At 45.9% G+C, this 27,500-nt stretch overlaps 1 protein-coding gene across 2 annotated transcripts in view; it reads right to left on the reverse strand.

The window, feature by feature from the left end:
- vti1a (vesicle transport through interaction with t-SNAREs 1A) overlaps positions 1-27,500 on the reverse strand; it is a gene marked incomplete at both ends in the record, with an annotated part of 150,144 nt that overhangs the window by 53,577 nt on the left and 69,067 nt on the right. For both annotated transcript variants that reach the window (XM_080542191.1, XM_080542192.1), the window contains one exon: positions 3,544-3,614. In XM_080542191.1, coding sequence (XP_080398317.1) covers positions 3,544-3,614 — 71 coding nt within the window. The remainder of the gene's footprint in view (positions 1-3,543; positions 3,615-27,500) is intronic.

Consider the following 27,500-nt stretch of genomic DNA (forward strand, 5'->3'; position numbering starts at 1 on the left):
ATTAGGTTGTAGCCTCACCGAAACTCAGTTTAGCCTCACCAAAACAGAAACATTAACATTAGGTTAGGTACATTGTGTATCTATTCATTGATTCACTCATATACCAAATCCATTTGAATTGAAAACTGTTGCTTCTCGGGTCAAATATTGATATGCGATTAAAATGCGATTAATTCCGATTAATTAATTACAAAGCCTCGAATTAATTCGATTAATTGTTTTAATCGCGTCCCACCTCTATTTATTACTGAACATTATTATCAAGTGTTACCATTAAGGCCTACAGGTTTATTTTGATTGCAGTGTAATTTGGTACTTCCACCATGTTGGCACACTGGGTTCTACTGATCTGCTGTGTTGATTGTTTGTGTTACTGGGGCTCTTATTTTCCTCCTTGTGTCGTTTTCCTATAGAAATGTTTCTACATTTAGAAACCATTGCCTGCTTCAGAAGGATCAAGGGGATCAAGGTAAATAGCATCATAGAGTGATGAGTATACAGCCTTAAACGTATGCCTAAGTACTTATAATAATGACCTCTGCTTTTATCCCTTTCAGAGATAAAAGTATTCATCATTTATTTTTCATCCCTCTCCCTGCCTCTCTCTCTAGGCTCACAGCAAGATGTTTCTTTTACTCCATTTTTACTTTCTGTGACACTCAGAGAGATCTGCTAGGAACTACTCTCCATATGGCGTGAGTGTGTGTGTGTGTGTGTGTGTGTGTGTGTGTGTGTGTGTGTGTGTGTGTGTGTGTGGTAAAATAATGCTGACAGTGCGTGTAGAAGCCACTACATTCTAGCTGTAGTCACATTTCTGACAGGGGGCCATCGCTGTGAGTGCCTTACACCAAAGTCAGCGGGAGAGGGGAGGGGGGGGGGGTCTCTATCTCTCTCTCTAACCTGTACGTTCTCTCTATTTCCCTGCCTTTCTAGCTTCCCTCATCTTTATCAGGGACGTGATGACATGTAGTTTAACACAAACTACTTTTCTTCAGGCACTTACGTGTAGGGGATGGGGTCTAAATGATAACAAGAGTAAATACCTATAAACTATTACATCTATTTGATTAATTATCCCAAATACCGACCCTGGGTCCGCAGAGCAAAAGCACTTGATTCACTTCTAATTACAGGGTTCCCACACCTTCTGAAACATCAAATTCAAGCATCTTTCAAGCACCTTTCAAGGACTTTCAAGACTCAATTCCCTCAAATTCAAGGACCCAACACGGCATAGTTTGAGACAGAACTGGTTGACGAGCTAAGTAAAAAATGTTTTAATATATATATTATTAAAAAAAATTTGAGAGAGGGGAATTCAAGCTTTTTCAATAACCCATGTCTATTTCCAAAAACTTTGAAGACCTTGATTTCTTTTTCTCAAATTCACAAACTTTCAAGGATTTCAAGGACCCGTGGGAACCCTGTAATTAAGACTTTCAGCATTTCAACAAGGTGTTCAGTGTGCTCCCAAGGGTCAATGTGGATGGCCGCTGTCTTACAATGACATAGAAACTTGTCAACCAAGCTTACTGTTGACCGTTACATAATATACATCAGAAACTGCAATGAAACAGTCCAGGTGTGATCCAGGGTGGGTCTGAGTGGCAACTTTAACAAAAAAGCAAATATGGTTTCTGTCTGTCTGTCTGTGTGGGTCTGTGTGTGTGTGTGTGTGTGTGTGTGTGTGTGTGTGTGTGTGTGTGTGTGTGTGTATGTGTATGTGTGTAGTCTGACTGTCAGTAGGCTGTGTTGGGGCCGTGCTGGTTGCCAGACTCTGGACAGATGTGGTTTTGGGCGGGTTTGGGCCTTGGCTCTGACACCAACCCTGCTGCCGCCTGATGTCTCTCTCCAACATGGATCCCTCCCCTGAGAGCTCCCACTTTCTCCCAAAATATACATCCCTCCCTCTCTCCCTCTCTCTCTCTCTCTCTCTGAATGTATCAATCTCTCTTGCTGAACTGATCTCTCTGTCCCTAAACTTATCCCCCTCTCTCTGAATCTCTCCCTTCCTCTCAGACAGAATATTCCTCTGAATCCCTCTCTCACACAGCCATAGGAGAAAAGCACAGGTCATGATTTTGACACTGAGGACGGGACAAACAATCATTTTCAATAAGGTTTATGGGGTGTACATATTTCACCAGGCTTGATGGGAAGGTTCAGTGAGTGACGTTCCTTTGGCCTCAAGTTCATGTCCCTGTCGTTGACCTCCATTTGCACCAGTATAAATACCCTCTCACAGCTGGTTGTAAGGGGAAGCCATGCCCCATGCTCAGTGTCTGTGTGTACATTAAATGACCAGGGCACACACACACACACACACACACACACACACACACACACACTCACACATTTTGTGACACACACACACACATTTTGTGTGTGTGTGAGTGTGTGTGTGTATGTGTATGTGTGTGTGTGTCTGTGTGTGTGTGTGTGTGTGTGTGTGTGTGTGTGTGTGCCTGAGCCTGTATCCTCCTTCATCCTCCGTCGTCCTTTTCATGCAAAAAGGCTGTTTTATTTACCCACCCTTCCACCCTACGTCTTCACATCTTGTGGAATCCCTCTCTCTATTTCCCTGCCCTACAAACTGTCTTTAAAGGGTAGGAGGGGGCCGGCGAGAGGGCTGGTGGGAGGAGGAGAGATAGAGGACTATTCTCTGCAGATGGCAGCAGACATTTTTGAAAGGAGGATGTTTGATTTCCTTTGAAAATCGCCCGCGAGGCCCAACTGCCATGTTGTGATCTTTAAGCATCCTCCGTCCAGGGGGGGCGTCAGAGTCGGGGGCCCCTCACCGTGCTGGGGCCTCTCTCTACCTGTCTGTCAGGCTGTCTGGCTGTCTGTCTGTCTGAGGGAGGGCCGGGTGCGCGCAGGGGGGGGGGGGGGGGGGGGGGGGGACTCCACAGGGAGGTGGAGAGGAGAGAGGGGGGGGGGTACACACACAGACACTAGGGGTTCCAATTCCGCTAAAGAGCGCTGCACACCCCTAAAACCATGTGCAATGGATAATACACCACCAGTACTCTATAAATATATATACACACACACACACACACACACACACACACCAGGAACACAATGTGTTCCAATGTGGTAAACGAGCAAAAGGCTACTTTTCTCCCTGTGAAATATTATGATCAATTGTCAATTGACAGAGCCCCACACTGTGATTCTACAGCTGCTTAAGTGTGTGTGTGTGTGTGTGTGTGTGTGTAAGCACGTGTGTGCAAACATGTGTCGTGTGTGTGTGTGTGTGTGTGTTTATGTTTATCTGAGCTCCAGTGTGTTCACATGGTCTTAATGACATCATGGCAGCGTGACATCACTACACGGGACACAGCGGGCGTTCATGAGGACGGTGGCGGAGGTGGAGGAACGTTCCGGCTACAAAGGCCTGCTCTCATCAGCTCTTTATGCTGCACATCAATCACACTGTCCAGTTACAACTGGTGTTTACACAAGCATTAGATCATGTGTGTGTGTGTGTGTGTGTGTGTGTGTGTGTGTGTGTGTGTGCGTTCTCGTATGACGTGAACTCACCCGGTCTCTGGATCTCTGGATCTTCTCGCGGTCAGTGTGTAGGTTGGTCAGGATCTCTTGGCCCACTTGTTCTGGAAGACAAAGAGAAGAAGAAAATGGTCTGGGTCAGCATATACGTAAGCTTGAGTCAAGCTAATACGGGCCGCCCCCTAACCTCCTTCAGCCCACTTCTAGAAGGCTAAACTAAACAGAGGGGACCACTAAATTAAAAAAATAAATAAAAAAATATGTTTTTATTGCCATGCAATAAAACGTGTCAGCCAATTGTTGGAATTTTGTATTTTTTTTTGTTCAAGGCACAGGGTCAGCCATAGTCAGCACCCCTGGAGCTATTAGGGGTTAAGTGCCTGGCGCAAGGCCAAATGCCAATGTCATTTCTGGCCTGGCCTAGCCTTACTGAGCTAGGCCTCTAGCCTTACTGAGCTAGGCTGAAGTCTAGCCTTACTGCGCTAGGCTGGAGTCTAGTCTTTCAACTTCCTCAGCCTCACCATTTCAAACCACCATCCTTATTTGAAGCTTTACTCTTGTGCCTCGATTCCAACACTATGCTATCACGTACCTATTTTTTTGTCCACTAAAAATGAATGAATCTGTAACAGTGAAAAGGTTTGTATTCCATATTTAACAATGTTTTCAATTGAATCTATATCTGAACATAATGTGTTTGCGAAGATGAATTGACAAGCCGGTAGGCCTCTTCAACTTTCTGGGCTTTTGTCACTTTGAGAATTTCAGCAACAATATTCCACATCCCAATATACTCTGTGACTGGAGTCCAATCAGCCCACGTGATATTCATGAAACAGCTCTTTTTAAATGCTGCCAGTCTGTTGTTGATGTGAGCACATTAACGCGCACTTAAAAAAACATCCTAAAAAACGCATCTGACAAGCTTTTCATTGGTCACTGTCAATTCCTGGTCCCTTGGGTTAGCGAGAAGAAATAACACACCAAACAAACAACTCCCCCCCCGCCCCCCCCTCCAAAATATCCCATCCCTGCCACCCAGTGTAAGCAGATACTGCATTAGTGCTTAAAAAAAAAAGAGAAACGTGAGGAATCTTTGCGTGGATCAAAGACGGGCCCTTTCAAACGATCCACAACAATCTGGAGTAAACAACCGACTCTTAACTGTGTTACACTACACAGGTGTGGCACACCAAAGAGCACACGTGCTGTGCGCCTGTTTGGGGGGAAAACGCCGCAAAATCGGGCGACATCTGGCAGCTAAACAAGTGAGAAAATAATATTTTACGAGAGACACATTTTGGCTCTAGCCAGTTGAGGGAGACTGGAAGGGAGTGGCAAGGGGGGGCAAGCGTCACTCATTCGACCCCCCTTGGAAGGGGGGAAAGGGGGGGGGGGGTGCTGTCGAATGAGTGACGCTTGCCCCCCCCCCCACCACCACTCCCTTCCATTCTCCCTCAACTGGCTTGAGCAAAAATATGTCTCTCTCTGCCTTCATTAATTTCTAATCAGGGACAAGACATATTGAAGGATACCCAGATTAAACAGTGCAGTCAGACAGTCACACGTGAAAAATTGGGCAGATTAAAAAGACTGAATGCAGGTATTAATAACCATAATAATACCAGCCCGCCCCCGTCCCCCCCTTAAAAAAAGAACAAGGGATAAACAGGGAACTGAGGTGAAAGCAGAAATCTTCTGCGGAAGACAAGCTAAGCGTGTCTATCTGTCTCTGTCCGGGACGGGTTTTTACAACAAATGACTGTGACAAGCGCCACACAAGCAGAATCACCACTATTGGGGAAAAGCACACAGTCCGTGAGAAGATGGATGAGGCCCTCGCTGTGAAGAGAAGGGTCCGAAAGAGAGAGTTGTTGTGCAAGTGTGTAAAGAGCCTCGGCCTGCTGAATGATACGTGTTGAAGTAACTGAGAGATGCATTAATACACAAAGGCAGGTAGAGAAAAGCCGCTCGGGCTCTGAGCAACCCTTTCAGCGGATAAGAATGAGGCCTAGTGGATTCAGGTTTCTCTCTATTCTCCGGCGATGAGAGTACAGCCATGTTGCTGTCTCCCAGAGAGCAAGGTGAGGTAGCATCAAGGTTCCTGAGAGTGTGCTATCTAAGGCAGAGTACTAGCATTGTGCCACCTGAAGAGAAGTAAATGTAAATGTGAAAAAGTAGTTCAAGTTCACTCACTCACGATGCGTTTGCCCTTGGAAAAAAAGATGCCAGTTAAAGAGAAACTGGAAGATGAACAGCTATAGGAATAAACACAATGATTTTTTTTTTGGCCAGTACCTTTAAAACAAAATTATCTATAGTACAACCAATTTGGACAACATTATTGACGAACATGCATACCATAGCTACCAGAATTGTCTTGGGGGGTAATTTCCATGTTCTACATACAGCAGATAGTACTAGTAACTATCAACTACCATTTATGATGATGGTATTAATACTCGACAATATTGTGCGTGGCCCCTCTATACGTAGAGTAGGTTTTAACTGAACGTGGTTACTGGGCCGGTGTGTGCTGGTATGATGAAGTGTCCCCAGAGCCGGGAGGCTGGAGAACACATTACAACGGGCCTCCGCCCAGGAGCTCAAAGATAAATATTTCCTTTAGCTATGTGACCACAAATGGATGTTCCCATTAAGACCCCCCCTATCTCTCTCTGTCCTGTCCCACCCCCTACCCACTGGACCATTAACTGTGTACACACGGCCTCCCTAGGGAGCGTAAGGGGGGGGGGCTGACCCTCTCCTCCATTTCCAACCTCTTTCCTCTCCCTTACACTTCAGTCTCTCCGCTAGCTAGTTTCTCCGCATTTCAAACTGTCTACCTTTCTTATTCCAACTCCCGAGGTTCCTGTGAGTGTTGTGTTGTTGTAATGTTGAGGAATCACTTCATCTATTACCTGGAAAGGGGATGTCTTGTTGTGCGCCGCACAGTCTAAATGTTGAGTTTGGCTTTGGAAAAAGCAACAAAGCTACTGTGGAGGAGGTTGAAAGATGGCTTCTCTAATAACAGTCTCCTCCCCAGGTATTCTACAGTGAAAACAGTAAGACAGGAAAGATTTCCACCAATCAATCTTCCTTTTTACTACGAACACACAAATAGACTACAGTGGAACTGATGATAGAAATCATCATCGACTATAAAAAATCTCTTGTTGAAATGGTTGAAGATTGCATTACAGACACGGCAGCATTTACCTACGTGTCTTATTGTATCTGATGATCGTGTTTTGACTTCACAGATCATCCCCGCGCTCCATCACGGTCCGTTAACCTACACTCAGCCCCGTACAGTGGGGCATCGTTAAAAGTTTATTGTGCAAAAAAATGTAATCCGGATTGATTGATGCCACCTCGTCAACAGGAACAACCGTTCACAGATGTGCGGCCGTGACCAGGCAGGGAAGGAGAAGGAGAGTCAGATGAAGTCGTGTAAACAGTGAACGACAGTGACTCTAAACTAGCAGGGGTGTGCTCTTACATTTACATGACATTTAGCAGACGCCTTTATCCAAAGCGACTTACAACAAATACATTTGTCATCCGTCAGTTTTCGCAAGAAAAAGTAATCTGTGCTCAGGGGGCCAGAGGCTATTGGCAGTCAAAATGCTAGACGTTAATTTAAATTATTATTATTTTATTTTTTTCAATGTGACAGTAGAGCAACTCAACAGGGGGGAGAGGGGACAGAGGGGTTTCAGGAGGGACATCCATTATGTCAACAACAGTACATAACGTTGCAGTTCACTGTTCATTCATCACACTAATCTGTAAGGAGAAACTGCATTGAGCACATGTACAGATGTTTCGACATGTTATCAGATATCTGAGTCAGGTGTTTCATATGCTGTAACTCTGGGAGACACAGGAAAGCAGAACCAGTTCAAATCCAGTGTTGACGGCACATTCCCCCAAGCTCAAAGCATCGTAACTCCAGAAGGAAGATCCATGCGTAGGCCTCGGCCAAAAACTGGGGAAGGAATAAGACACGTCCTGTTCCTGCTGATGCTCCAGACTTGTTGCTCATTAGCGTATAAAATATTCCGATCGCCCGTTTAAGCGGATATTAACAATTCAAATGACCCTGACACGCTAAGGCCTCGCTCAGATCCGCCTGCTAAAGCTCCACATTCCCAAAGGTCCATTTAACAGGCCTATTACTCTATTAAATTATCATCACACCATCACCGGAGAGCCCAAAATTTAACTCAACTTTACTGTTGATTAGCAGAAGTGGCCGTTTCTTTAAACGTAGAGGGTATAGAAACTAGAGGAAAAGTTAAATTGAGACGGAAGGTTGGCCATGTGGGGTATTCATTCGAGTTGTTGACTTGGGACTGCCTGTAAACAGATGGGATGTGTCTAATGACATATCCACAAAGAGGGGGACAACAGCTTTTTTCTCATCCAAGAACATGGCTACTGGCAGCTAAATGAGCTTGTTCAACTGGTACTGAGATTAACATGCACACTTTATGAATGAAACCAATGGGCTTCTAATGGATTCTGCTTCATGGAAATAGCAGCTAGCGTGTTAGTAACCTGCAGATGTCTAAAATGTTTGTGTCGTTCGTTATTTGGCCTAAAAGGCAGCTGCAATTGGCTCTTATGCAATTGTACTATTCTGGGGACCTACACTAGGGCCCAGTCTGGTCATCCCATCCCAGCTGAGCCGAGGACAACCCATCATAGTCACCATTCCAGTGGCCCCTCTCCTCCTAACCCCTTCCCCCCCCCTCCACGGACACATATAATTGGACACATCATCAATTTTATAGGAGCTGTTTTAGAGAAAACTACTGTGAAATGTCTAGGGCCTCCCTCTCCCTCTCTCCGTTCTCTCCATCTCTCTTTTTCTCTGTTCCCTTCCTCCCCTGAGCAGAAAGGGTACAAGCCCTGACACTGGCGCACTCCGAGGCTCAGCACAGCTCCTTTTCATTAGCCAGTTGAAACCACTTTTTGAAGGTTACCACACACACTTCTATCCGGACACAATCCACACACAACAGACAAAACGAGTGAGGGTGGCCCAGGGGAAGACTGAGGGAAGGTATCTGTCGGTGGAAACACACAAACTAGCACATGCACACTAATCTCACAGAGCCAGGCGGTCTGCCTCAGAATGCATATATTCCAGCAAACCAGTGGGAATAAAAGCACTGAGGGGTGAGACGTTTATAGGCCACGCCCAGTTCCGGAATATAATTCCCAATTAATTTAGCTCCGTCTGGATATTTAAGATGAATGATTATAAAATCGGTGTAGCACCGATGCTTAAATCGGGTTTTTTCCTGGTCTGCAAACCTGGTCAATATCTTCAGTGTGCTAACTGATTTTAAATCCTTAGCCCCCGGTATGTGAACATCTCAGTTATTATAAACTAGTGACTTACCTCCAAAGTTATTAAACAGGTTCATGCTTTCAAAATGTGATAAATTGGCAATTAAATGGCGAAATGAACAAGGAAATCTTGTCTGGACACAGGTATGTATTGCATGAGTATGAGTAGTGTTGGGCAGGCTGCGTGTACTTGGTGAGCAGTGACGTAGAGATAGGGGGTGTATATTGTGGAGACTATTGACACAACATCGCACTGATCACCACTGGCTGACTGTCCTGCATGTGTATCTGTAGTGGAAGCAGGGTTGCCAGACGGGATTGACAATTTCCAGCCCAACCCAGTCAAAAGCTGGCTGAATCCACCCGTCCAGTGTGACCAAAAGTAGCCCAATCTGGCAACGCTGAGTGGAAGGCAGAGAAGGCCCGTTCTGAGCAGGCAGTACATTGTCCAGGCCAGCTGAGGGCCCATTTCCCTTACATGTGTCAGTCAGGGTGTATTTCCGAGACCTTTCTTCACTCCACTGGGCTCTGTTTTATTCATCGCCTGCGCCCTGACCCTGCAGAGCTCCTGTTCTGACAAATCACTTCTGATTAAGACAGATCTCTATTAGTCAGCCACTCAACTTAGCCTATTCATCATTCCGCACAAAAATATCCCCCTTTTTTCCCCAGTTCTACCTCCTCTGTTCGCCTGTCCGTCAGACCGGAGCAAGGCGCTAAAGGAAATTTTCCTCGCCGCGGTTTTAAATGGCTGATTACGGACAATTGGCGGAGGGAGAGATGTAAGGGTGTCTTATGGGTGATAAGACGCAGGTTTAATGGGTATAAATGACCAGGGCCTCTAGGAGAGCAGCTGGTAATAGAACCATTTGTTTAAGGCAGAGCAAGGGGTGGAGAAAATGAGAGGGCTGTTTTAGTCCAATTGAAACCCCCCCTCCCTCCATCTCCGCCTCAAGTTCAAACACTGTGGTTTCCCATATTGACTTTTAACAGTGAGGTCCCACTCACTCCCCTTGAATGAGAATAGATGAGGCCAGGAAGCAACTGCGGTTGCTATTCATTAAATGACATTACTCTGTGGCTCTGCCTGTGGCAAGCCCACAACAACACACCACTCGCTAACAGCTGAAAACACAACATACAAAGTAGCATACAGTGAATACAGGGAGACCTTAAACCTTCATTTAACGCTATGCCCTGTCGTAAGGTTTCTACCACGATTAAACCAGGGGACACCAGAACCCAAATAGAACAAAACACAAACACAAAATCAGCTCAAATCACCACAGATTCATACTGTTACAATCCTGAACAATCCAGATTAAATTAACCTGAACCACACTACTGGGTAGTGGCAATGAAGAGGAGGTGTGGGTAAATTAAGGGGGGGAGGGGTGTATGTGTGTGTGTGTGTGTGTGTGGGGGGGGGGGGGGGGGGTGCTTTCCCTCAGCAAATTGCCTGGACTTAATCAACCAGTATTACTGAAGCATCCAAATGAAAACTAATGGACTTTGGGCACTTGCTGTGATTGCTTCACACGCAGACGTACAGCCGGGGACGGCGCTTTTCAGGGTCTTCAAATTTAAAAAAGGGGGGACATTTTCCACAGACGGTTGGTCAAACCGTACGTCTACTGTATACCCCCGCTGGTCAATCCCACGGATCAAATGGACTTGACTGATTAATTCCATTTCCGGCTGGCTAGCGAAATTATTTCTACACATTGATAAAGCTTGTGGTCAAAACGTGTTAAAAATGTTACGTGTAGGCTATGTACTGTAGGATTTTAAGTACGGTAATAGTGTATTAATTCATGAAGTACTGAAGATACATGGGCTTGTTATAAATACAACAAAATAAAGTCAAACCACATCAGACCCACTGTCGGTAGTCCTGATATGACGTCATAAAGTCATTGCCTATAAAAACAAAAGGTGATTCATAATTATTGGTATGATTCTCCACTAAGGCCTGGTGTGTGATGAGCTTTCTGGAGCAGAATGGCTGATGGGCAATCACCCAGGTTGAGGCTACTGGATGAGGTTGCTACATTGCTACTGGATGATGTGCGTTTCCCCATACAATGTAAAGCACTTTAAGCACCTGTGTAAGGTTGAAAGGCGGTATATGAATCAAAACCAATATTATTATTATTATTATTATTATTATTATTATTATCATATAATAATTAAAGCATATGGCGTACAGAGAGTAGTGGAGGATATTAAAACGAAACACGTGCGTGGTGGAGAATAGAGATGATTGTACCAGAGCGCACAAATCACTGACAACACACAACACAAAAAGCTCCTCTCAGCTGACAAACAGTCTCCATGTTGAAAGGAGAGAAGCTCAGACTGGATTGGATGGACAGAGGAAAAAGAGGAGAGGAGAACACAGGGAGAAAAGATGAGTACATCTAGAGTAAAGGATGAACACTCCTAAACGTGGCAGCTAGCGGAGAGGAGAGCTCAAAAAGAAAGAAAGAAAGAAAGAAAGAAACACGTATCTTTGTCTTAATCACATGCAGCACCTCATTTACAAAACCTCGGGCAGAACTCGGAGAGGAGGAAAGAAGCTAGTCAGTTTAACGCAAACGGACGAGGAAAATTATGAGGGGAGAAAAAAAACTTGACGTTGCTCTGATTGTTTTTAAGCAGTTTAGGAACGTTAATAATTACATTACACTTGATTAAAGGCTTTTACGTCTCTAATCAGAAAGTTGACAGGCAGATCAAAGATTTTTGCCTTTTAATTATCTGTACAACACCACACCTCGGGCGGCTCTTCCCTGCCTATCTCCTCAAACTCTGGCGAAAGACGGCGAAGAAAGATCTAACACTTCTTAACAGTTCATTATCCAATAAGAAGGAGGAGAGAAAAAAACTCACACACGTGCACACGCACACGCACGTGCACACACGCAAACACACACAGGCATAAACACGCATACACGTGCGCGCACACGCACACACACACACACACACACACACACACACACACACACACACACACACACACACACACACACACCAAAAGCTTTTAAGCAATCTTCACAATTAGCGTAGACCTGGGGGAGGCCTGTGGTCCTCTTTATTAGCGCATCCCAAATTGAAACACCTTAATTACGTTTGCCAAAACGGACGCAGTGTCACCCCTAATTTGCATGTTTTGACAGGGCCTGTCGAGAAGTCCCCCCCACCCATTCAATCAAAGCGCGGGGAGTATTTAGCACATTTCAACACCTACTGATTATACGTTTCTTTTTTTTCTCTCTAAATAAAAGAAATAAGTCATTAATTTGTGCTTTGTTTCAGCCCCCTCCTTCCCCCCTCCATCGTCTGAGAGAAAGACCAAAAAGTGAGACAAACTACATGTGAAGTGGGTGCCTCTAACGTGGCTATTCTGATCATGATGTTGTTGTGATTGTTTCTGATCTGACTGTTCTCATCAGCATGTTTAGACTGTTCAATCATACCTGGCTGTTCTTAAGCAAAGTTATTTTTATATAACGATTGAAGTTCTTTGGTCGCTAGAACGGATTTGGTCTCTCAACCTTCAGGGCGAGAACAACCTAAATGTTCCTCATCTCTTTCAATGCCAGGTATCAACCTGACTCACGTTGGAATCAAACAACCCCCTCCTTCTCCCCCCCCCCCCCCCCAACCAAACACACACACACACACACACCACATTATCAGCTCACTAAATGCATCCGTGCCACGTCAACGATATGTAAAACATGCGCGCTCGGGAAACAAACAAACAATCTACAGGGACATAGGACTGTCGGCAGTAATTTAGCTAAAGAGGAAAAGGAGGGCGGGAAACTGGAGACATCAAACATTAGCCTGAATGGAAGACGCGAGCCGCTAGGAGCCGTAGGTCTGACAGAGTCTGACAGTCAGAAACACTTATGCGTTATCTTTCCTACAAACTTTGAATTCATTAGTGATACTCATGAGCCGAACAACCCCTCCCAAAAGTACAGGGAGACGGTTCTGGTTGGACGTGGGTCTAAGGGTGATCTGTACAGACCAGCTCAGCCTCTTTCAATGGGACTCCCGTTTTTTTATGTTAGTGGCTGTGGAAAATTGATTGGGACACTAATCAATGTAAATGAATGATGATTTTTCCATAAGGGGAAAAAAGGGTTTGCCCTGAGAGAACGCTGAAGAGTTGTGAAAAGGAGATGTTGTGACAGACGGCATCACAACAAATTCAGCTAATGCCAAAGGACAAGACAAAGAGAGACTCTGTCATTTTCACATCTCACTCAACAGTGAAATAGCCATGTGTGATTCTGTTACATAGGCATGTTGTAAAAATTTTATAACATGCCTATGTAATCCAATCACACATGCCTATTTAGGGGTTTAAGGGTGATTGTCCGATTCATAGTGCTACTATCTACTATAGACGCTCACCCAAATAGGGCTTTTCTCGCGCCGATGACATAGTTCTCTTGGTGTTGTCATGTTGTATGTTTAAATGAAAATCAAGTCACAAAGGCTAAAGGCAAATGTCCACTAGAAATGCTTGAAATTGGTAGATATTGCATTTTGGAATTAAACTATTTGTTTGTGGCTATTTCAAGAGAATTACAAGAACAGGGTTTTTCCTGCATTGAAAAGGCTCAGTATCTGGCCTACTCTTCACTCACGCACACAGCTGGGCTGGTAACAGTAAGGTAAAAATAATTGATGAAAGATTCATGCAATTTATTTGTTTCCCTCACAGTTAGTTTTACTAACTGTAAAAAATAAATATATTTGTTTTTTTGTTTTTTTGTTTTTTTTGACAAATCCCAAATTACTATGAGGGGAAAACAAATATTTCCCACCAATGTTTCCCTCACCCATGTCCCCTAAGGGTCTCCGTACATTTGTACTCCCAGTTGTTCCCCCAATAAATGTGATTGACCCATTTAAACACCTGGTGAGTTAGGGCACCTAGCACTGCATCATTACAAAGGTCGTAAAATAACGTTCATTGTCAAACCAATAAAAAACAAGAAAAAAACGTGAATAGAGTAACTGTTTTTATACATCAATAATGTCAGCACAACGATTAGAAGAACAAGCACCGGGGTTTGCAGGACGAAAATAGTTTTCGCACGTACGTGCTTCACCTCCGCTTCTACTACCTAAAGCCTTATCTTGAGCCAGGAAAAAAACCCTGCAAGGATATTGTCCAAATGAGTGCATTAAATAAATGTTGGCGAAATGATTGATTGCCATTTGATCATTCACACACTTCTTAAAATAGTTTATACGTGGTGAAAAAAAGGTTGACTGGCAACATGGTTGTATCCAACTCAGCTCGCCTAACTGTACATTCACACGAGAATTAGTCGCTAGTCGCTAACAAAGTGGCTGGAGATCAGTCATTCTCTATGTATGTCGGCGACCTGAGCAATTCGACAGTTGGGCAACACTATGCCATGCACTATGCAGACTATGAGACTCCAGTGACATACCAATCAGGGGAGAGAATGTCACGCTAGCTAGCTGCAGGATTGGCTAACACCTCGATTGTATCTCCCGGAAGGAACACCTCCAAAGTGTAGGTGTGAGAAATGTCTCAAAATAAAATCGTGATTGCTTAATTGAACACCTCCCTGGCATGGCTGACGTGTTGTTTGTGGTGGGGGAAGAGAAGCAGCAACGAAACCCTGCCGCCACCACAAACACACGGTAGTGGGCTACCACTCACACACGTTAGTGGGCTACCACTCACACACGTTAGTGGGCTACCACTCACACACGTTAGTGGGCTGGAGTTCGGCTACGGTGACTTCAGCGAGTCACAAAACAAACAGTTAATTCTGTTTGCAAGTACGTCATTCTGTTGGAAGGACCTGAAGGACCTTCAATTTAAAAAAAAATATATAGTAAAAGGAGCCACAATTCCTCACAGGTAGGGAAGGAAGGACAGAGCTCTGCTTATTGACAGGGGAGTTGAGAGGGTTATGGATCAAGAAGCTTCATGCATAGATTTTATTTTCACCCATACAAGTTGGAGTAGGAGTAGGAGTAAAAGGTCTCCACTCTCAAATGCTTGTTGCACACCGCCATAGAGTTCATTTCTTTCATGAATTGATTTAGCATGGCCTTTCTGGGGCCTTGGATGGCCAGAGGTTACATCTTACTTGTTTGTGCATTGCGCCAAGTTTAAGGTGTCCAGAGAATTTTATTTTACCAGGCAGCAGCCAAACTTATGACTATTGAAACACTGCATCTTTGTGCCCCACTCACAACACAAGTTTGTCTCTTTCTTAGTTTGTCTCTTTCTTTGGGCTAAGCGCAACACACTTCCAAGCTCTTGTGAAAGGCAAATAATACTGCTATTATAGGGGGGATAGGAGGCATAGAGGAGGCTCACAAAAGAGAGACGCATCATGCGCCTCACTTAACAATGACCACGGCCACGAGATGAAGGGCGATTATTGTCAACAGCGAGTGTGAAAACACACAACATGGCATTGCCAACAAGGGCAACGCAAGGCCCCTGTGTACAGTATAGTTTGTGGGTGTCTAGTGTACATTCTTTTCCTCTTCTAACAATTCACCATCTCAGGCCAACAATCGAGGACTATGTTATCTTTTAATTAATTATTTTCCTATGCCAGTGTCTACTCGTATAGCATTCAAGCTTGATAATAGAGGTCAATGGAAAAAGTTAACAAACAAGCACGGCGAATGAAGCCTCCTTCTCAAATTGCATAAAATAATCCCAGGATCCTCTGAATGAAATCATCACGTCTTTAATGGTGAACTGCAAGACCTGAATGGCAAGGCAAAGGCCAGAGAAGGGCCAACAATGACTGTGTCGACATAGAAATGTGCAATTGTCAATTGTGTCAATTATCTAGAAAGTCACCTAGAGAGTTGGTTAGAGATTTATTATGTTTTTCAAATATCAGACCTCACGTTGCTTTAAACTTGGACAACCGTGGCGGATAGTCATACAGGAACCAACCCTGTGAACTTGGTGGGTGTCGGAAAGAGAACAGGATAGAGTGGCACAACACCATTTCCATATAGCTCCGGCTTTGAGGTTCCACGAAAGCGTACACAACTCATTAAGGGATATGCCGTAATGCACTAATGAGCAATTGTTATGATATTTGCTAAACATTATATCTCATATTTACTTTAAATATATTCAAGGCTAACAGAAACCACAGGCATACCTGACAGTCAAAATGTATTTTAAAAGGCAACGCACTGGCTAGAAAAAAGCATTTCTACATGTTTTTTTTCTGGTACAGAGGAAAGATGTCTCCTGCCCCTCTGAATTAACTAAAACCTTTCTTACTGGCTAACCAAGTCCGCCATCTTCCCCACTAATGACGCATATCTAACTTTCACGACATGGCAGAACTAATTTAATCTATCTTCTGAGGGGCCTCGGCGTCACCGAATTAATCATTCATAAAGGACATGATATTCTAACTCAATTGTCAACTCGCTTCTTTTTTAAAAATCCTCCCGTCTATAGCTCTCTTTTGCCTTGGGGTTCCTTTTTCTTTCATTCTTTTTTCTTTTCAGATTCATTCGCTTTTAATCTATAACTGAACGGTACACATTTTTTGTTTTTTTTATTTTTGTTTCAACGCGTCGGTTGGCGATGGCGGCGGCGGCAGGGAAGGGGGGAGTTAGCGGTTGGCGGTTGGCGGTTGGCGGCGGCTCCCCGTGGGTCTGCACGGAGCGCCGGTTGTGGGGCCAGGCTCCACCAAAGGGGAGATGGGCTCCACGTCAGTAATAACACAACCCCGGATACCTTTCTTTTCCCCCCATCATGAATAATGCATGCCATCTGGTAGAGCCCACCTCGCCTTAATGTTGTTTAGACAGAGAGGGATGGACGCGGGGAGGTGGGATGAGTTCCATCTCGTACACAGCAGCCTGTTGGCCCGGGCTGCTTTTTCTTCCTCCTGGTGGGATGATGGAATGTGACCCCGGCATGACTGACAGACACAGCGGTGGCTCCACTCGGCTGCTAAGCCCCCACAGTAGAGACCTCTCTTCCCATTCCTAACGCAGGTAACATAGAGAGGAGGCCCCCGACATGTAGATTCCACATGCACATACTAATGTCGGCCTCACTGTGGACCTGTATGTGGTACTCGTCGATCTATCAATAAATCAACCCACTGACTAATTGGCTCGTAACTCTGTCAAACCCTGTAACGCGCTAAACTTAACGTGAAAGTACGTTTCTGTGTGCAATTACAGATACTGCTTGAACGCACAAATAGACCAATTCAAGTTGGACTGTAAATGCATATAAACTTCCCTGGTAATCATAATACTTAATACCCACAGTCATGGCCAAAACTATTGGCACCCGTGACACTTCTGTCAGATAATGCACCACTTCTCCCAGGAAATTGTTGCAATTACAAATGCTTTGGTATTCACATGTTTATTTCTTGTGTTTGCATTGGAACAACACAAAGAAGCAGAGGGAAAAAATCAGACAAATCTGATATCATTCCACACAGAACTCCAAAAATGGCACTGGCACCTTTTTCAAAATTGTAAGAAATAATTGTATTTCAAGCATGTAATGCTCCTTTAATTTGTATTTAAACTCACCTGTGGCAAGTCACAGCCGCTGGGCAATACAGACATCACACTTGCAACCAGTTAAAATGGAGAAACGTTGACTCAACCTTTGTGTTGTGTGTCTGTGTGTACCACACTGAGCGTGGAGAAAAGAAAGAAAAGCTAAATATTGTCTGAGGATTTGAGTCCATCTCCAGAGATGTTAATGTTCCTGTGTCCACTGTGCGCAATGTCATCAAGAAGTTTACAGCCAATGGCCTCGGGTGGTCCAGTGGTCTAGCACCACGGTCTACAGTACACACACATGCCCATGTCGGCATGGGTTCGAATCCGGCCCCATGCCCCATGCCCTGCTGACATGCCCTCTCTCTCCCTTCTTCTCCTTACTTTCCTGTCTGTCTTCACTGTATCTGTCTAATAAAATGTACAAATATGAGTGGGACCGCCCCACTCAGAAAAATAACCTTAAAAAAACACAGCCAACGGCACTAACGCTAACCTACCTGGAGGTGGACGGAGGAGAAAAGTGTATGAAAGGTTGCAACGAAGGATTGTTCAAAATGGTTGATAAAAAACCTAGATCAACTTCCAAACTAATTCAAGCTGACCTGCAGACACAGGGTACAACAGTGTCAGCTCGCACTGTCTGTAAATCTATCGCCATCTGAACGAAAGCGCCGCTATGGTAGGAGAGTCTCCTAAGGAGACCCAGGAGGACCCCCACTGCAGACAGAGACATAAAAAAGCCAGACTGGAGTTTGCCAAACCTTAATTGGGGGAACCAAAATCCTTCGGGGAGAACGTCCTGTGGACAGATGAGACCAAAGTAGAGCTTTTTGGTAAAGCATATCATTCTACTGTTTACAGAAAACGAAATGAGGCCTTCAAAGAAAAGAACACGGTCCCTACAGTCAAACTTGCTGGAGGTTCACAGATGTTTTGGGGTTGCTTTGCTGCTTCTGACACCGGATGCCTTGACTGTGTGCATTGCATCATGAACTCTGAAGACTACCAAAGAATTTTGGGGCGCAATGTACAGTAGGGCCCAGTGTCAGAAAGCTGGGTCTCTCCGTCAGAGGTCATGGGTCTTCCAGCAGGGCAATGACCCAAAGCAACACTTCAAAAACCCAGAAATGGTTTAAGACAAGGTGCTGGAGAGTTCAGAAGTGGCCAGCAATGAGTCCAGATCTAAATCCCATAGAACACCTGTGGCGCGATCTCAAAACAGCAGTTGGGAGAAGGCACCCTTCAAATGTGAGAGACATGGAGCAGTTGGCAAATGAAAAGTGGTCCAAAATTCCAGTAGAGAGGTGTAAGAAACTCATTCATGGTTACAGGTGGTTAACATGTTTTTTTTCTCAGCTTTTTTGTGTTGTTCCAATGCAAACAAAATAAATAAATGTGAATACTACCAAAGCATTTGTAATTGCAACAATCCTCAGGAAAAAGTGGTGTATTATCTGACAGAAGTGCAGGGGTGCCAATATTTTTGTCCATGACTGTATATCATCATAATAGTCAGAAATGACTGTCCCAAGCTTTGTAAACTGCACACTTGAGTAATAATGAAAAATGTAAATAGTGCATGAACATTAACTATGTCCCTGTGTGAACAAACACAGACACACAGACACACACACAGGCAGACAGACAGGCAGGCAGGCAGGCAGGCAGACACACACACACACACACACACACACACACACACACACACACACACACACACACACACACACACAGGCAGACAGGCAGGCAGGCAGGCAGGCAGGCAGGCAGGCAGAGAGGCAGACAGGCAGACAGGCAGACAGGCAAGCAAGCAGACACACACACACACACACACACAGGCAGACAGGCAGGCAGACAGGCAGGCAGGCAAGCAGACACACACACACACACACACACGTTCGCTGGATGTGAGTGAACAGCTGTGCGGAGGGTGAGGACAGAGGGCCACTGTTAGCGATACTGTGCTGGATGGCCTGACAGACAGCAGCCTCACAAACAAAGCCACAGTGGAAAGGGACTACAGGCAGCCGTCAACAGTGGGGCCACCAATGAAGGGACTCTGTGTCTGGGACCAGCACCGTGTATTAACAGCCCAGCACCGTGTATTAACAGCCCAGCACCATGTATTAACAGGGAGCCAGAGTTTCCCTTTCCATCAGAAAATAGGTTTTTTTCAGTTCATGTCCACATTTTTAACTGATTTCTTACTCTCTGTAAAAATGTAAAGGGAAATCCATTGTTTCATTTCTGGTTAAAAAGTACTGACTCTATTGATTGAGGAGGAATGTCTGCAGTGAGTGCACTGTGCACTGATTGATGTAAATGGAACAGTGTGTGTGTGTGTGTGTGTGTGTGTGTGTGTGTGTGTGTGCGTGTGTGTGCGTGTGTGTGTGTGCGTGTGTGTGCGTGTGTGTGCGTGCATGCATACACACAAATTAATTGCATGATGACTGCATTTTGAATAGGTAGTCTAATTTCCATTTCTTTATGGCACTGCACAGCAAGTGTAACAAAAGAAGAACTAATGGAACCGAACTGAAAGTGAAAGATCTCAAGAGTGGACAGCCAGCCAGTGTATTTGAACAACACACCTTTCAAGGCTTTCACTGCTCTTCACCTGCATACCATCGTTCCCACTTATAATTCTGTCCACAGTATTTGCGCAAGGTGACTCAGAGGAGAAACTCGGCGCCGTGACTCAGTTGAACTACAGAAAGCCACTAGACCACCGTCAAGCCACCGACGATAAAAAAAAAAAGAAGAGAGATGGAAGAAAGGAATTAGGGAACACATTTCAAGGAAATTCAGTGCTTTCCTCTTTTGTTGTAGGAATGTGTCTTAGGGTCAATACAAGTCTATCTATTCTGTGGTAGAAACTTGCCAATGGACAATAAAAACAGTCTTTCAAGTATAGGGGGGTAGCGAACAATGACACGAATGTTTCTGCCCTTCTATCTGGTGAACAAAGTCGTCTGAAATTGAAACTAGTCAATTAACCTTGTATACCTTGTTGTGTGAGACAGAGAAAGACAAAGTGTGTGCTTGCTTTAGGGGTTTGTGTATGCGTATGTGTGTGTGTGTGTATGTGTGTGTGTGTATGTGTAGGGTCCCAGACACCCCTATATGAGCCCTGGGTGTCACCATCTACTCTTTGTGTGTATGTATGTATGTGTGTGTGTGTGTGTGTGTGTGTGTGTGTGTGTGTGTGTGTGTGTGCGTGAGTGAGTGAGTGAGTGAGGGAGAAAGAAAAGAGAGAGCGAGAGACAGCTTTAGCATTCTTCCTTTCCTTGCGTCCTTTCCTTCATAGTCACTGTAAGGCTCTACAGCTGCAGGGAGTATACAGAGCCCTTCCCATGGCTATAACGGGGGGGGGGGGGGTGAGAGCATTAAACACAGCTCTGTCAGTCACAGCAGCCTGCTAGGACGTTATGATATGGTACAGCGATAGCACAATACTGATGGCGTTGTCGGCCAGCAGTGGCATGTTGTATCCCCCTGATTGTAATTGAGGCTGACGCGTGACAGCCCCATGTGTGGCACCTTGACGGTGGCCTGGGGCAGGGGGCACGCTGACAGGGGGCACGGGGAGGGTGGCACGGGGTCCAGGCCTGGCATGGCCATGGCACAGGCAACCCCTGGGGCACCGAACCCCCGACCCCCCCTCCCAACCTCACCCCTGTCAGGAGGCGTCGCAGAGGCTAACGAGAGGGCAGACAAGGCTGTTTAAGAATTCCGCCACATCCGTTGCCTGGGTACACACGTTTTTTTTTCTCCCTCCCTCTCTCGCTCTCTCTCTCTTCCTCCCTCCATGTTCCTCCCTCCCGCTCCCGAGACCTTCGGGTGCCGTACGTGTCTGTCGGCCTAAGGAGACTGAGGCTCATCAACACTGAAACCTGGGAGGTATAATAATGCTGTGGAGGGAGGGAGGACCCCGCGTAGGAAGAGATTAGCGTTGTCCTTTTGGAGGGAAAAAAATAAAGGACAAAGAGTTGGGAGAACTTTGAGGGATGTGAACTTTGCGGGTGTTGGACGTTTGTATGGACGTTCCGTGGTCTGCATACTGTCGCCAGATCGTCTGCAGTGTGGGTGTTGATACGACTGATCGTTAACTTAAACGGACTGCACTTATGTAGCGCCTTTATCCCAAGCGCTTTACAACGGACTCTCATTCACCCATTCACACACACATTCACACACCAATGGCGGCAAGCTACCATGGCGCCCGGCCCTCTCACTGGGAGCAATTTGGGGTTCAGTGTCTTGCCCAAGGACACTTTGACATGTGGCCAGCCGGGGCTCGAACCGCCGATCTGCCAACCTTGTGATCATTAGACGGCAGCTCTACCTCCTGCGCCACAGCCGCCCCCACTTCCACCTGAGGCAACACTGGGTGTTTGTTTGTGGTACATCACCACGTTCTAGTGCCAGAAAGAAGAACAAGATCATGATCCAAAGTTGACGATGGTCTTCCCACCAGGGCCTGTTCTCCAAATGAAACTTCAGTATCACAACAAGTGAAGCTGGGACTAGGGGGCCCCGCGGTACCCAGTGGAAGATGTATAATTAAAGGAACTGGTAGAAGGCGAATGTTATTACCAATGTTTTCATTAGGCCAAGTTAACTCTATCTTTTCCTATGAGGCCTCTGGATAAGGGCTGGGGGAGGAGGGGTCGTGTCGGTGTCGTGCGGAACTCGTGGTAGCGACCAGCTCCTTTAGGAACACAGCGTTTTCTTCTTCCACCCTGGATGACGTATTCCGCTATCGCAACATCCGTTCGCATTTCAGACATCGGCAACCAAAAAAAAAAAAAAAGCACAGAGTACACCATGGACTCATTCCCCTCCGCCACCCCCCCCCCCCCCCCCCCCGCCCGCCCGCCCGCCCCCCTCGTTCCCAACTCTCCCAACTTCCAGGCTTAAATTAGCCAAGATTTTTAAGATCAGGGGCCCTGTTTTTTGACGCTATAAAAAATGGATTAAATGAAGAGGAAGTGTGGGGCTAATGAGCTCCCTGGGCTACGGAGCAGCGGGGACAAAGAGGGGAGAGGAGGGAGAGGAGGGGAGCCTTTGAGGAAAGAGGGGCTGCGGCCATGCCCAGAGTTGTGCCAGGCGGCTGAGTTGGCATGGGTGGCGCGGCTACAGTAGCTGTACCTGGGCGCAAGCCCTGGAAATCCTCTATGCCAGAGCACAGAGGCTCAGAAAAGAGTTTGTGGTGTCAGTCTACCTGTAAAACTCTTCTGTGCCACCTTGTACTCCACACAGTTACCGTCTCTCTGTCGCTAGCTTATGTTCCAGTTCCCTCGAGGGAAGAATAGAAGAAGAAACAACTTTATCGCATGTTTCCCCAAAGTGTATTTTGTAAGTCGTATACAAACAGTGTTACAATCAGTAAGTGTGGTTTGGTTTGGTTCCTTCTTCAATAATATACATGTTGTGGGGCTCTGTACCTTATTGAGGTGTATATTAATTTCTCTCCCAAATAAGTTTAATTTTCCCTTGACTTGTCACCTTAGGGTTACGTTTATAGTATAAAGGCTTCAGATTGGCCACGTTTGTAACCTGTTCAGTGTCAAACCGATTGAAAGAAGTGCCACACAAATGTAATTGAACTGAACTCCTGTTCTCAAACTACTACTAAGACAATAGCCCAGACTCTACCTCAACGACACCTAACCTGACTCTCTCTCTCTAGACTGGCAAACCGAGAGGGAGCAGTTGCTAATCAAATAGGTCCATTTCAACCTGTCCCCCAGTCACAATGGAGTCACTGTCACAGTGTATGGAGAGAAGAACTGCTGCAGTTTCATCTGTCTGATTGGGACCAGTACAGTACAGCACCACTGACCCACTTTCCCTGCTCCTCGCCTGCCCGCCTCTCTCACGTTACCTGACTGACTGACTGCATCCCGAAGGTTTGGTATCAAACTGTCTGGTTCAACTCCGGTGCTCAAGACAAAAGCCCAATCAAAACTGACCAATTAATTAATAATTCACTGTAATTAATCTAACATTGGAAGTAGTCTAGTCTATAGACCAGCAAGCAACTGTAAGTACAATTACGCTTTTATAACTTACTACCTATAACAAATGACATCACAGGCTAACAGGTTAGCATTGCCTAAGCCAAAAACAATTACCGTACTTTTCAATCTAAATTATTAAATGCAAAAACCAAGTGAAATTTGCTGTTTTAAAATCCAGCCAAATGAACTCAAATGAATTCAAAATCCTGGGCAGGTTACATTGCTTGTTAGTCTTTTTACTGATCTAAAATAAAGAATACACTGCTTAATTACTGTTGCCTGTTTGTAAGTAGATCTCATGGGAATCTAACAGATTTGTTCAGTCACAGAGACACAGGAGTCAAAAGACTGAATCTAACAGGTGTGCTGTGTGAGTTTTACTGCTGAAAAAACAACACTGAGTCCTGGTATGCGAGTGCGTACAGTCACCATAACCAGCCAGGCTAATCTGAAGCCTCCTGAAGCAGGTGTTGGCCGAAAAAGAGGTCTGCATGGGTGAGATGGTGTGTACTGTATGTGTGTTTGAGTGCATATGCATGTGTGTGTGTGTGTGTGTGTGTGTGTGTGTGTGTCTGTGTCTCTCTCTGTGTGTGTGTGTGTGTGTGTGTGTGTGTGTGTGTGTGTGTGTGTGTGTGTGTGTGCGTGTGTGTGTGTGTCTGTGCGTGCACAGGAGTATGCAGGCTCAACAATGCCACGCTACCACAAACACACCTCAACTGTCCTACTCAATATCTCCCCCTGTCCATGTCACCATGTCACTGTTGACAACCCCCCCCCAGCCCAACACACACACCCCTCCTTCACCAACTCCCCTCGGAGACAGACAGACAGACAGACAGACAGTGATGACAATGCGGAGGACAGAGACAGACGGGCCTTTTCACTCTGGGAATGTCAACAACTGTCCGCAGGTTGGGAGGAGGGGGGGAGGAGGGGGGGGGGAGGAGGAGAGGGGGCGGAGGGAGGGGGACCTTGGCTGCAGGAGCAGGTAGTGGCCTTGGACTTGGGCCAAAAAAGAGAGGAGAGAGAAAGAGAGAGAGAGAGAGGGGGGCAGGGGGGGGGCTGGTTGGCACATTCTTTAGCTACTTTTCCTGTCAGCGATTAGCACCTGTCAGAGCCTCCCCCTCCCTCCCTCCCTCCCTCTCCCTCCCACCATCCCCCTCCCACCATCCTACTATGCTGGAAGAGCGCTGTCATTACAAATAGCCCAGATTAAAATACCAAGCTACCGGGCCCAGGCCCAGACACACAGAGATGGGAGGGGGGGGGGAGACGGAGGGGAGGAGGGGGGAGACGGAGGGGAGTAGAGAAACTAGGACCGGGGTGAGAGAAAACAAGAGCTAAGACAAAGACCAAACAACAGAGAGGAAGGATGGGGTGGAGGAGGGTGGGGGCGAAGAAGGGTGGAGAAAGAGAGAGATAGCCCGAACGATCAAATCACTTTTCATCATCTCCACATCATTTCATTTGGTCGAAATTCGGCCAAAGCATTACCCCCCAACCCCAACCAGGGTCCAGAGTGACAGTTCGAATAATAAATGTGCTAATTAGCGGTGTAGCTCGGCTAAGACGTTATTGATCTCGTCAGCTTAACAATATAGTGTTCAAGGAAATGAAGTGGCTTTACCCTTCGTTTAACCGACGGCTGAAGCCCGGCCCTCTAATGTGGGATCCATTAACAGGTCTATATGGGGGAGACACATGCAAACGCAGAATAATGAAGACACATGTCTGGGATCAATCTGGTGCCACGGGGGTAGCTGCTGTCCTGACGTTGAAAAATGACCCGTCTCCCCGGGACCCTGTGTGTGTGACAGTCACACCAGCCCTGCCGTGACAGCCTGGTACAGCCGGTAAGGCATCATCAGGATCACACACACAGGTACGCGTACTGACACACACACACACACATACGCACACACACACACACACACACACACATGGACGCACGCACACACACACACACACACACACAGGTACGCATACTGACACACACACACACACACACACACACACACACGTGAGAATGCGTGCGTGAGTGTGTGAAAGTGTGAGCGGGCCTATGTCTTTGTAGGGTTGTCATTTACGTTTCTAGATACGATATTAAGTTAGAATACACTGTCAGTAAGTCACCAGATAGTAACATAATATCTAAGCTAAATATCACCAACCTATACTACGGCACGAACATGAATGAATAGATACCGTAATTGGACCGAGCTAGGCATAGTTACAGCCAGCCTAAATATACATATAAATATAAACCTGTATAGAACCTGCTAGAGATATTAGGTTTACAGTCAGATAATCCTAAAATTACCTAACAGAAGATCTAAATCACCTCAGGCCTCTGGGCTGTGGGTAATCCAGTCTGCAGCGCAGGGTAGACGAGATAGTGTTTCAAATCAGTGTGGATGATATTCAGACTAGAGCTGTGCACAGATGCTGCCTGCTTTTCATTCCACCAACTGTAAAACAATAATATGTAAGCAGACATTTTGGTAACCTGTGAAATTTGGACCAAAAAATTGGTATCGAAACCCTGGAAATCCTGCATCAGTCCACCTCTAATTCAAATGTTCTACACACAACTATTGCAGTGACTGACTGTGTACTTCAACTACAGATGTGCATGGCCTGCCAGAAACAAAAAATAAATAAAACTAGCACCATTTTACAGGCTATAACCACAACAAATTACATATTTGGCTAGCTGCTGTATTAAGCAACTTCATTGCTTTTACAAGCGTTAAGCAAAAAAAAAAAAAAAACTAAAAAGTGCGGTTGCTTAAGAGGAGCGACGCCGGCTGTGACGTCAGAGTCAATCATGGTGATCGCTCCAGTTTCTCTCCCGTTGACCGTTCTGCATTTACCATTACAGGAGGAGGGGGGGGGTGACAGAGGGAGGGGAGAAGGGAGGGAGGGAGGGAGGGACGGAGGGAGGGACGGATGGACAGATGGACAGATCGGAGGGAGTGAGGGGGAGAGAGCTCAAGCTCCTCTGACATGTTGAGACATAAACACCTGATGATTATCTGTGTGAGAGAGGGCTAGGTTACGTCCCCTCAGTTGGAGTTACAGCGCGGGGTGTCTGGGAGTGAAAGCAACACCAGGGATGTTCTACAACGGCAAGATTCCACTCCAGGAATGTGCAGGAAGGAGGAGGTCACTGCTACCCAACACCGCCCTGCCGTTTTGGGGTTGAACGACTGTGCCGAACACCACCGGGGGAAACAAAGGAGCGGTGACAGACGGAGAAAGAATCCGTCATGACACAATGACGTGGCCTTTGCCGTCGACAAACCCTACACTCAAGGGGTTGACTTGTGATTGAGGGAACGTTAAGGAGGCGGACAGGCACTTCCAGATAAGATACTAAGCCTTAGCACCACCCGGAGTTGGGATGACCACATTACACACATCACCGTCCGTCCCCGTCCCCCCCTCAAACACACACACACACACAAACACAAAAACACCCACCTAATTAAAATAACAAACAAAACCAGAGCTGCATATCATTCATATATGATATTCTTGCTGGTACAAGTCTATAATGTATAATGTATAGCGCTCTCTCACACCAAATGCGAAAATATGTACATATTCCAAAACAATGAGGTGGTACACAAGAGTGAGTGGGGCGAGCGGAGACAGAGAGAGAGCTCCTGATAGTGACCCCGTGCCTCATCTCCAGGGCATAAATAAACATGTGTGTGTGTGTGTGCCGGTGGATCCTAATCAGAGAGAAAGAGAATCAAATTTATTCCGGGAGCCATTAATATTTCAGCACATACTGTAGCCCATGTGAGAGAGCATTAATGATTAATTTAGACATCACCTCTGTCACAATCCCTTACCGGGCCCGGTCCATGATCCACCTTTGAGAATACCAAACAAAAGGCGCTCCCTTTTTTGTCTGGTTTTGGTGTTAATGTCTGGGCTTGGAGGGGTGACTGTTGGGTGTGTTGTGGAGGCGAGGGTGTGTATTGTTGGGTGTGTTGTGGTGGCGAGGGTGTGTATTGT

The sequence above is a fragment of the Nansenia antarctica genome (genome assembly GCF_963989245.1).
Source record: "Nansenia antarctica genome assembly, chromosome: 11".
In the NCBI taxonomy this organism is placed as follows: Eukaryota; Metazoa; Chordata; class Actinopteri; order Argentiniformes; family Microstomatidae; genus Nansenia; species Nansenia antarctica.